The 12,267-nt window shown below is 34.1% G+C and overlaps 2 protein-coding genes across 3 annotated transcripts in view; one reads left to right on the top strand and one right to left on the bottom strand.

Moving 5' to 3' along the window:
* The window catches only part of LOC135842770 (endoplasmic reticulum metallopeptidase 1-like), a 79,980-nt gene that overhangs the window by 22,837 nt on the left and 44,876 nt on the right, over nucleotides 1–12,267 (top strand). The window lies entirely within an intron of this gene.
* LOC135845865 (probable G-protein coupled receptor Mth-like 1) overlaps nucleotides 1–12,267 on the bottom strand; it is a 37,718-nt gene that overhangs the window by 8,988 nt on the left and 16,463 nt on the right. The window contains exons 2-4 of the mRNA XM_065364714.1: nucleotides 11,140–11,218; nucleotides 10,387–10,568; nucleotides 3,581–3,719 (exon numbers count right to left, since the gene is read on the bottom strand). Coding sequence (XP_065220786.1) covers nucleotides 3,581–3,719; nucleotides 10,387–10,568; nucleotides 11,140–11,218 — 400 coding nt within the window. The remainder of the gene's footprint in view (nucleotides 1–3,580; nucleotides 3,720–10,386; nucleotides 10,569–11,139; nucleotides 11,219–12,267) is intronic.

Genomic DNA, 12,267 nt, shown 5'->3' with positions numbered 1-12,267 from the left:
ATTCTTCATCATAAAAATATAATTTTGGGGAAAAATTGATGGCTTGACTCAAAACAAAAAAAGACATTCTAGAAGACAAAATTTCTTGCCGGTGAATATGTCCCTGTTTTTCTCTCTTGGAGACCTTGCTTTGTGATATTTCGAGCAATAATTTTAAATCTCAGCTTCATTAATATAATATCTTTTTTGAAACTTGTTAAATTTGAGCAATTAAAAAAAAAAAACGATTATTTGGGCATTCCGAGCATAGATACTTGAAGCAACCCCCCTCCCCCTCCTTTTTTTACTCGGAAATTTAAGGAACGATCAGAACTGTATCATAGTTCTTGGCACAATCAAAATTCAAGACACTGCGAGCAAATTAATTTTCAAGGGTAAGGTGTTCTAAAAATTTGCCTCTAGTTCTTTCAATTATAACAAAAGAACATTTTTTTGCTCGTCTTGAGAAGTTGAGGAACAATTCGCCTTCAAATTCAGCAAAATTCGAACTTTTTTGGCTCAGATCACACAGAGTTCTGTTAAAAACCATAGCCAAAGATTTCAAATTTCGCAAAGGGCGCTTTCTGCTTCAAATTGTATAGTCCGGCATATGACAATAGGAGTAATTGCACCCCCCCCCCCCCCGCCGATCCTCCGGGACAACTTTTTTCTTAAAGGGGACATCCTAAGGAACATTTTAAAGCAAACTTGCCAAAAAAAAAGTTGGCCTTAATTACAAAATGGCGGCCATTTTGATTGACAGGTCAGCCGAAATCGCAGATTTTGCGTTTTAACATAGGACTTGCACGAACTTTTTCAAACATTACGAAGGTAGATCGAAAGATCATGCAAAAATTCATCACCTGTCAAAATTGCAAGTGCTAAAGTGCGTTTTTCGATTTTTGGCGAATTTTTGAAAATCGAATTTAGGTCAAAAATGAGAGAAAAAATCAAAATTTTACCAAATTGACCAAGAAAGTTGAAATTTGAGATATACCCTAATTTCGACATGCCAAATCGATTAGAAACGGTTTAAACCCGTTTTGAGCAGTTCTGGAGCCTCCAGCAGATTTTTAAAACTCGAAATTCCCACAAAATTCCATCAAATTGGAGTTGTAAAGCTAAAATTTATTCTAAAAACTAATTTCAATACGCTACAAAGTACTGCAGGTGAATTTCAAGTCGTTTTGGATCCTCCAGCGACTTTTTGAAAATTCCTAAAGCCTCCAGCAGATTTTTGAAACTTAAATTTTCACAAAATTTCATCAAATGGAGGTGGACAGCTGAAATTTACTCCACATTCCAATTTTAACACCCTCTGAATACGACTTCTGGTAGATTTCAAGTCATCTTGGAGCCTCTAACGACTTTTTGAAAATTACTGGAGCCTCCAGCAGATTTTTGAAGCTTTAAATTTTCACAAAATTTCATCAAATGGAGATGGAAAACTGAAATTGTTTCTACACTCCAATTTTAACACCCTCTGAAGACGACTTTAGGTGGGTTCAAGTCATTTTAGGGCCTCCAGCGACTTTTTTGAAAATTACCGGAGCCTCCAGTAGATCTTTGAAACTTGAAATTTCCCCAACATTAATTTATCAAATGGAGTTGGGAAGCTAAAATTCACTTCGCAGACTACATGATGGTTTCAAATGGTTTTGAAGCTTCCAGCTACTTTTAGGAAATTTAAATTTTCCAAAAAAACATCATACAACCTTTCAAAAAGTTGCTGGAGGCTCCAAAACGACTTGAAATTCACCAGCAGTCAACTTCGTAGCGTATTGAAATTAGTTTGCAGAATGAATTTCGACTCTCCAATCTTAGTTTGATGAAATTTTTGGGAAATTTCAAGTTTCAAAACTCTACTGGAGGCTCCAGTAATTTTCAAAAAAGTCGTTGGAGGCTCCAAGATGACTTGAAATCTACCAGAAGTCGTATTCAGAGGGTGTTAAAATTGGAGTGTGGAGTAAATTTCAGCTGTCCATCTCCATATGATGAAATTTTGTGAAAATTTAAGTTTCAAAAATCTGCTGGAGGCTTTAGGAATTTTCAAAAAGTCGCTGGAGGATCCAAAACGACTTGAAATTCACCTGCAGTACTTTGTAGCGTATTGAAATTAGTTTTTAGAATAAATTTTAGCTTTACAACTCCAATTTGATGGAATTTTGTGGGAATTTCGAATTTCAAAAATCTGCTGGAGGCTCCAGAACTGCTCAAAACGGGTTGAAACCGTTCACAATCGATTTGGCATGTCGAAATTAGGGTATATCTCAAATTTCAACTATCTTGGTCAATTTGGTAAAATTTTGATTTTTTCTCTCATTTTTGACCTAAATTCGATTTTCAAAAATCCGCCAAAAATCGAAAAACGCACTTTAGCACTTGAAATTTTAACAGGTGATAAATTTTTGCATGATCTTTCGATCTACCTTCGTAAAGTTTGAAAAAGTTCGTGCATGTCCTATGAACGCAAAATCTGCGATTTCGGCTGACCTGTCAATCAAAATGGCCGTCATTAAGGCCAACTTTTTTTTTTGGCAAGTTTGCTTTAAAATGTTCCTTAGGATGTCCCCTTTAAGAAAAAAGTTGTCCCGGAGGATCGGCGGGGGGGGGGGGGGTGCAATTACTCCTATTGTCAAATGCCGGACTAGTAGGGGGGGGGGGGAGGTAAGCACTGTTTTAGGAGTGAAAATTGTGTACTAGATGCATGTAATGTCTCAACAATCAAGAACATAAGACAAGCAAAGCTTGATTCGGACCAGCAGGGAGTGCTTCTGATTATCACCCTTATTGTTAGAAATAACGTCCACATTTTTTCTATCTCTTACGTCAGATTAGATTTGTGTTTTTTTTTTGTTTTTTTGTTTTTTTTTACCATGTACGAGTGTTTGAGATAATTTGTGATGATTACGAATACGAGTATGTCGTCAGAAGTGCAAAAATCTAATCTACATATGTACATACAATTCAACGTAGGTAACTATCTCGAATCTGGACCATCAACCTCGACATTTCATTAATCATTGATCGACTTTCAACAAAACATTTCGACTTTACCCTATTCAGACATTATTAGGTATAGATATTTGAAGAAAAAAAAAGAGCATAAAAACGCAAACAACACATCTCTGGCCGATATCTCCACTTTGTGGTAAAAACCGTCATTCGTCTTTCAACGGTTTAGTTCTTCATTCGCCATAATTAAAAGCAACATTTAGTAAAAAGGTGGCCTTTTGATCTCTAAATGCGATAAGAATTAGGTACATATGAGCGGTTTTCGAAGTATAATATACGAGTAGGTATAGGTATATCTGCGGAATGGAATCAGGAATGCACTCTGCGGGCTTCATCGTTTCATTTTCTCCCTTACACAATAAAAATTCCCGCACTCGAGAGACGGTTTTTACTTGTACATAAAAAAAATGGCGCTTAATCTGACATGCACGGATTTTACCATAGAGAGCTACAAACATACTTCAGCTTAGCAATGGTATAGATTGTAGTTATGCTGTCAGATGATGCGAGCAATTTATTTAATAATGGTCCAAGTTTTGACATCGGGGCAAGATGGAATGATCGTGTAATCAAAATAATATCTTACCTTTCTGTTGAAGATTTAACGCCTTCTCTCTTCCACAGGCCACAAGTCAATTCCCTGGTAGTGGCAACAAACAGCAATAGGTTGATTACCATAAGGAATCCAATCGGTCCCAAAAAGTAAACGAATAACTCGGCGTCTCCTGTTGTACGTAAAAAAAAGAGAGAAAAAATCCACATGAATGGTTGTCTGATATAGCTAGGTACGAAATTTTAATTAATTCTAATGCCAAGCTGGCTGGCTGACTGGCTGATATGTAACCTGAATCAACAACACAGTGAGTGAAGCGATATCACGAGCGATTCGTTAATAAAAACGAGAATTAGCCTGACTGAGCCTCGTCGACTATAACACTAAGTATACGGTTGAATGAATTTTTAAAATACCAACGATTGGTTCTTTTTTTTCCGATATCTACGAAGAAAAACAGGACAACAGAGCTCACAGCTCACAAAGAGCTAGTTCGATCAAACATTCCATTACAATACATTTATAGGATGCTGGTCGAATCGAAGAAGAAGAAGACGAAATATGCGGTGTATTATATAAAAATTGAAACCGTTAATATTTCGCCGCTAGTATAAGGGTGGCTATACGAGTATAGTAAAAAGGAACCCATGAAAAGAACTCGCCTTACCTTACGAAACGATTAGGGGAGAGAATACGCGCTGTTTTTATACATAAAGAAATACTAGACGAATGGTCCGCACCGTACAAATAATATAAACGACCATGTTTATAGAGTAGTGTAGCTGAGCTGCGGAGATGTTGAAGGAAAAAAAATAGTGTGAGAGGAGAGAGGCAAAAAGGATGAGAAGAACTGGATACCAACGAGCAACCACTTCACGATGAGGGTTGTAAAAAAGAAGCGCCGCCATAAAAGCGAATCGTGTGCAGCCTTTTTAAAAATTACATGGAAACAAGTTTAAACGCGAATGTTACAAGGAGACAGCATCGCAGCAGAGATCCAGACCCCCAGACCTTGGAGCTCTTAAGGGAATACTCTTAATTACGCAGTACACATCGTACATCGTGCTGGTGGGACCGTTATATAGGTACCTAAATACTCCTGTAGTCGATGTGAGGTGTTTTCTGTGTGCTGGAGAATGTGCTGGAGTTATTCGATGCCAGGCCTAAATAACCATCCACGTTCGCGGAAGGGTGTCTCTGTCTAGTAGATCTGTCTGTGAGTCTGCGAGGAAGATCGATGTTCAGGAAATTGCTAAGACGACGTAAGGTGTTGTTTTTTTTCCTTTCTTTTTTGTTCTGGTATTAATGTATAATAACGAGGTTGTAAAGGAATTCCTCGAACACGTTGTTGTTTGGGTTTTGTCGAAGGTTGGTGTGTTCGCAGGTTCGCAGGTTCGACTTCGACTTGGAGTTGGAATGAATAAGAATGTGGGTACAAAGTACGAGATAGGAGATTGGTACGTGTACGTGGTTGTGCTGTTTTTTTTCCTTGTACCATAAATCTGATGAAATGAGATGAAATGAAATGGAGATGATAACGTTATCAGCTTTTTTGTATACTAAAACCATACAATTAATGATGGGGTTCTGAGAATTTACTTTTATAAATTCTTATATACTGTATTTGTTTAAAAAAGGAACCCATTATCTTCAATGGTGGAAACAATTGTTTTTGTATTGAAAAAAAGTTCTTTTTGCAACCCTGGCTACTGTCTGTGGATTTTATTATCATTTTATCTCCGAAGTTGACGTTTTAACAACACCCAAAATTATGAATCTGCATTATGTGAGGAAAAAATATACATAAAATGTTTTTAGGTATATGGAAAGTTTTGTGACAAATGAATATGCCCTTTGCTCCGAATGTTCAAATAGGTGTGAGTTGGTAAAGAGTGCCAAGCGATATTTTTTGAGAATCTCAAAATTGAACAATACTAGATACTAACACAAATCCACCAATTAACCTCGACCTACTTTCCTATTAGGTATTCACAAAATTGAAAAATCGTATCAAAAAAAAATCGCAGTGAAATAATGTATTTGAAAATTTTTTCAAGTGTTGAAAAATTGCGTAAGTAAAATGTTACAAAGTCAGAGAATAAACGTGAGTAAGTTTAGTACAAAACGTCTCTGTGATCAGAATTTTTAAGTGGTTTCGAAAATGAAAACACATATCGGAATTTCATATTTGGCAATGATGCCAGGACATTGTGAAGAGAATAATGATCAGCTTCTAGTGCTAACGTACTTCAATCAATTTTCGATTCAGAATTAATAGTTTGCACCTATGAAAATTGTAAGCAGCCTTAATGTCATCGAAAATAAATTTTTATGCTGGGATAACAGTTATCTGGTGGTAAAGGAGGGGGGGGGGGGAGAAGAGCACAATATACGTGGATGAAAACTCAGCTGATAGGTAGCCTAAAAGTAGTCGTGTAAAATAGGTGAACAAACGAAAGTTGAATAACAAAACTTCGAATACCTCTATACCTCGAGGGATATCGAGTTGAATGATTGAAAAAATGAATATCAAATTCTGTGGGTCAATTTTTTTGACGCTTTGTTGGTGCTGATTTTAGCCATCTTACGTGAGGAAATCTCTCAGTTCATTTCCCCCCTTTTTTTTATAACCGAAGCCAGAGAATGGGGACTCATAGGATGGCTCCAAGAAAATTAAGGATCTTTAGTATTGGTTTTGGATTTTTCGAAATTGTCCAAATTTTACAAACTGATGAGAAAAAAATTAAAGGGTTATTATTTGTTTCAAACAAAAATTGTAAAATTTTGAAAAATTCAATTCTTTTTTGTTATGAAAGTTTTCTAGTAGTAGGTATTGTAGCTATACCCATAGTTATACCCAATGGCACACTTTTGAGATTTTGCATCCAAGTGATTGATTTCTTTTTTTTTGAAGAAAATTTCGCCCAAAAAATACACTTTTTTTCACTCGTGTTGAAAATTGTCCTCAAAAGGCGATGCATCGTAATTGGTAACTACTTAGTTGGAAGATTTCTGGAGTTTCAACTGCCCCATCATCACACTTTCAGAATTTTTAGGTCTTTTTTTGAGCATTTAAGATTTCCAAAAAAAAAGAAAATGTAATTCATACTGTGGTAAAAAAAATATATATATATGAGAGCGAAATCGATGACTGAGTAGCTGAAGGATCCCTTTATCAATTCCGTTCAGAGAGGTTGAGGTGAGGAAAGGGCACAGGAGACATTTAATTTCAGTTCTCAATTTCCTGAGATCGAGAACGGAATGGCCTTCAAAGGATTTCCTGCTTAAAAATTTATCGAAAAAATCTGATTATTTGTCCAAGTATTTTCTGGAATAAACAAATTGATTGAAAAAATTTAAATTTTTCACGAGTTGATTCTCATAATGTAGAACTATAAAAATCTTTATTTTCAACATTTTTTTCTGTTTTTTTTTTTTTTTTTTTTTTTTTTTTTTTTTTCATTATTAAGTAAGTATCTAAAAAGTAATTTGCAGTTTAATCTTAATATATTCTCAAAATATATAATTTCGTCAAATGAACATGATTAATTTTCGATTTTCCATCAGTTCGCTGTTTTGATTTTTGAAGTATTTTTTCAGGCTTAGGTACGTTGTTGTTGTTGTTTTTGAAGATTTTCTTGATTTTATATATATCTGCTGGTTTTTTTTGGAAACAGAAAATGGATTCAATTTTTTTACAGTCAGTATTTTTTCAAATTTTTGTCAATTTTTTCCCCCTTAAAAATGATTTTTACTTATTTTTGTTTTTTTTTTTTTGAATTAAAAAATTGATTCATTTTTTTTTTTACACTTTAACAAAATATTATCATCAGGGCTCGGATATTCTTTCTCTAAAAACCCCAAAATATGCGCTTAAATATTCCCTAAAAAATGCCAAAATATGCTCTAAAAAGTAAAAATATTCCCTAACAATATGGGCATTGTTTTAGAGGAAAAATCAATTTCTATACAATTTTAGTAATATTGTTGTGTAATACCAAAAATTCACGAACAAAAATGCAAAACAGAGCGTTTTAAAAGCACGAAAGGGTAATTCTAATTCCATTATTGAAGGAATAAAAATGAACAAAAAAAAAAAATAAGTAGGTACGAGTGAGCTATTGCAAGTTTCTCAAATTTTGCGGGGATAAAATGAAAAATAGCCAAATACTAATTTGATGCAAAAATTTGAAATTGGCCAAAATATTCCCTAAAAACCACTAAAAAACGTAAAATATGCTCTAAAAATGCAAAATATTCCCTAAAAAATGCCAAAATATGCTTTAATATGCTTTCATGGTGAAATATGCCAAAATATGCTCTAACGAATTAGGCTCATTTTACTTGAAATTTCATGAATCGTGGAGATAATTGAAAAATTCCCTATCCCCTATGCATACAAAAAATATGCTCCACCATAAAAATCCGAGCCCTGATTATCATAAACACCCAAATGAAATTTTTTAAAATTATTATTCTAATTTCTGTCAATTTTTTTTTTCTTGAAAAGGATTTTTCACTCATTTTTTTCTTTTCTCAACTGTTTTTTACCCAAAAAGTCTATAAAATTTTAAAAAATTTATTAAAAATACAACAAAATATCATCATAAACACCCAAATGAAATTTTTTTGAATTATTTTTTCAATTTCTGCCAATTTTTTTTTTCTTGAAAAGAATTTTTCACTCATTTTTTTCCTATCTCAACTGGTTTTTATCCAAAAAGTGTATAAAATTTTTAAAAATTTATTAAAAACACAACAAAATATCATCATAAACACCCAAATGAAATTTTTTTGAATTATTTTTTCAATTCTCTGTCAATTTTTTTTCTTGTAAAGGATTTTTCACTATTTTTTTTCCTTTCTCAACTATTTTTTATCCAAAAAGTGTATAAAATTTTTAAAAATTTATTAAAAATACAAAACACTGAATTTTTAATATATTTTTTTTAATTGTTGATGGTTTTTATTTCTCAATTTTTGGTTTTTTTGAAGAATTTTTATATTCTTTTCACATTTATGAAATTTCTATAATTTTTTTTTCAAGTCTTGATTCCACCTAAATTTTGTCATACATTTTCATTGTTTATGGTTTTTATTTCTCATTTTTTTGGTCTTTTTGAAAAATGTTTATGTTTTTTTCACATTTATGAAATTTGATTATTTTTTTTTTAAATCTTGATTCAAACTAAACAATTACTTTGTCATGCATTTTCATTGTTTATGGTTTTTATTTCTTATTTTTTGGTCTTTTTGAAAAATGTTTATATTTTTTTCACATTTATGAAATTTGATCATTTTTCCAAAAATCTTAATTCCACTTGAAAAATTATTTTTCGTACATTTTTCATTTTTTATTGTCGGGTATTATTTTTTTTGAATTTTTCCAATAGCAATCAGTTCAAAATTTTACATTTCAGCACGATTCTAATAGTTCACTTAGAACCGATATCGAATTGAAGCTTTTTTCGAAAATTGTTTAACAAGGTGTTTTGAAATTTTTAGCCTTTTTTTCAGAATGCTACCCCCCCCCCCTTCAATTAACTCAAAACATGATCCTAGTTCACAAATTTTAAAATAAATAATGCTTTGGAATCGAACTATAATGCCAAGCTGATGCAAGAAGAGCCTCTTGTGGAAGATGGTATCACTCTCATGGTACCTACATCATTTTTCAGTCACATTTTTGAAAGAGAAATTTTTACTCATAGACGTTTCTATTTTATTTTTTTTGCAAAAAATGCAGTTGAATTTTGGCAGACGATTTCCGGAACACCCTGTATAAGGATTTTCGCGACACTTCTGCAGCCAACCCCCCCCTCCCCCCGATTTTCAAGGACCGAAATAAACCCAGAGAACATTTCATATTGGCCTCCTCCGTAAAAATCTGATTTTCAAAAAAATATTCGCATCAATTTTTTTTCTATTGAAAAAAGAAAATCATCAATATTAGGATTTCCAATGAATTTTCAGTGGTATACCTATTGAAGTATTGAACACTTGTACGGTTGATAATTCATAGGGACACTTCACTTCAGGAAATCAGGCTCAGAGTGAATGAGTAAATTTCCATCTTCGTCGTTTCGTCTCCAACCCCTCCCCCCTCCATTTCCCTTCCCAAATCCTAACATTAGCTCAAATCGTGTCTACTTTGATGAAACCCACTCTCTTTGGATAGGCTATTGAATACTCAGTCGATTGTTTGGAGCAACTAGTAAAGGGTCATTTTCGATATTTGAATCACTTATTACCCATCAAATTCTCAAGTCAACTTGCCCAATTTCGAAAACCACGATCAAATTATCATTTATCACCAATTGAAACATGAAAGCATGAAATTGAATTACGACCACTTGTTTATGTTTGTAGTTATATCTTGGATAACTTCATTAAGCAGAAGAGAAATTATTCGACTAATTAGAAATTTATCCAATTAGAGTACGTACCTACGCATTAGAGGTCAGAGTAATAGATTAATATTGAAATCGATTAATCTCCACGTACATAGGTTATGGTAATCAATTAATTGGTCGAGTGAAGTATATAAAGAAGCGTTTCTCGTGATGGATAAATCAGCTGTCAGTCATCGCTCTAATTTACATCACGTACGATACGAAAATGACTAATGATTCATATCGCCTGTATTATATATGTACTGCAGGTATCTGAATATAAAAATATCTACACGTGTCGAATGTGTAGGTCGCTGGACACAGTGCAAAGATAACTTGGTGTCTGTGCATTCGACGCTGGGATCAGGTTACATATCAGCTGACTCGATGAAATTAGCTTATATCTGCGTAATTATAAACTAGAGGGACACTTAGTTAGTCACTTACCATAAAACCAACACCTGATTTCGCCAAATTTCGGTCTCAAAATAGCGGGATATTTTTCAGTCAGCATCTGATCCATGACAGTCCCAATACCGACGATGAAAAGCGGAATACCCCACGCGTACAGTCTGTACAGCGTCAGTCTGTAGGTTTCTTGACCTTTATCCACACTCGGTCGTAGATCCCTGTAATGGAAATAAACATCCATGTAAAAATTTTCGCTCGGAAAAAATGTACCTGTTCATCGTCAGACGCTGGCTACGAGTAAATGAAAATAACGCGTCTTCATCACGATGAAATGGCAGTTCATCGTAGGCTCGATCGACGTGACAACACAATTCGGTCGTCGTCGTACGTTCGCGTATTTAAAAATTAAATCGTGCATGTAAACACGTACAGTAGGTACAGTGTACGTAGTAACGCGATCCGGTAAAATAAAAAATTACATTCACGATTGAGTGGGCGTTTTTTGGAAAAATATTCGTGGATATGACGTGCCATCGTATCTATCACGAATCTTATAAACCGTACGGTATTTTCTCTCCTTGGCCTCGCTCGCTTTTGTATTCTTTGTCAATACCTAAGTATATACCTTTGGTAAGGCAGGTAGAAGAGGTACCTACTACGGTATTATGCTGAAAGGCTCAGCTATCAAACCTTGACAGCACCTTTTTTTCGGCAATAGAGCACGTGGTGAGAGCTTACGTATATACGGAGGAGGTTTTAAAATATTATGTCGATGTCGTATAGGCTTACCTGAACGTCCACCAGATATTGAAACACATCGTGTTTAGCCAGAAAAACGCCGCCAGGAAGAAGAAATGGACTAAGGTAGCTGCGAACAGAAAGACATAAAAATACATTTAATACATAAATAGAAGATTCAGTTCAATTCAATGATATCGAAATGAAAGCAAAAAGAATAAAATACAACGAGTACAAAATGGTTTTCTTGGAAAAATGCATTGATAATGCTGGGGAAATACCCTACGCCGGAAGGTATTTATCAAAAAATTATTCCGCTAGTCGTCATCGCCATCGCGAATCGCGGTTCAAAGTTGAAGAGGTGTTTAAAAACATCCATTTGTCAGATACACTCATCGGTTTATCTGTTTTGTTACGAAAGTATTATTATTATCAGCGTTGAAGTAAAAATTGCAAATTCTCTCGATGGCGAATACTCGTAATTGTGGCGTGAAGAGATTATTTATATTTTACGTGTTTGAAATATTCGTGTAGCCGGTTCATTGACACTGATAAAGAATTTTATGATAAAAATGTAGCTACGAAGAGTTTAAAAATGGGTAGTGAATTTTGTTCAAGGCCTTATCGTTCAGTTCGAAAATTGTGTCGATTTCGTCTTCGTTGAGTGTGGAGTTTAATTAGTGGAATTCGAAATTAATTATTACGAGTATCTATAGAGTAATCTCTTCGTTGTAAGTAATTAGCCATATCGTTTACTGATAAAATGTTTCACAAATCATAAAATTAAGTATAAAAAAGGAGTGTATTTTAGGACGAATCGCGAGAAAAAAATGTAAGAGGATTTTGGCCTTGATTCAATGTACGTACTACGTAGATCTTTATTTTGAGGTGAAAGTTATACTTGGAATAATTTTTTTGCTCGGACTTTACCCCTGGAGAAGAGATATGGATCTTCAAAGAGAAAAAATTTTCGAAAAAAATCATCGTTTTTTCGCTTTTAACTCTACCAACCCTGTTTTGGAGAAATATGACAGATGACCCAGTACCAAAAGATAGCATTTGAGATTCTGTGTCGATCTAGGCCATGGACATTGGACATCGAAATCCAAGACCACTTTTAGGGCTCTCCTGAGCGGTTAAAAATTTAAAAATTGCTTGTTTTTGGATAACTTCGTAATT

The sequence above is a fragment of the Planococcus citri genome, chromosome 4 (assembly GCF_950023065.1).
Source record: "Planococcus citri chromosome 4, ihPlaCitr1.1, whole genome shotgun sequence".
NCBI lineage: Eukaryota > Metazoa > Arthropoda > Insecta > Hemiptera > Pseudococcidae > Planococcus > Planococcus citri.
Note: the sequence above shows the minus strand (reverse complement) of the source record. Positions and strands in the feature narration are given on the sequence as shown.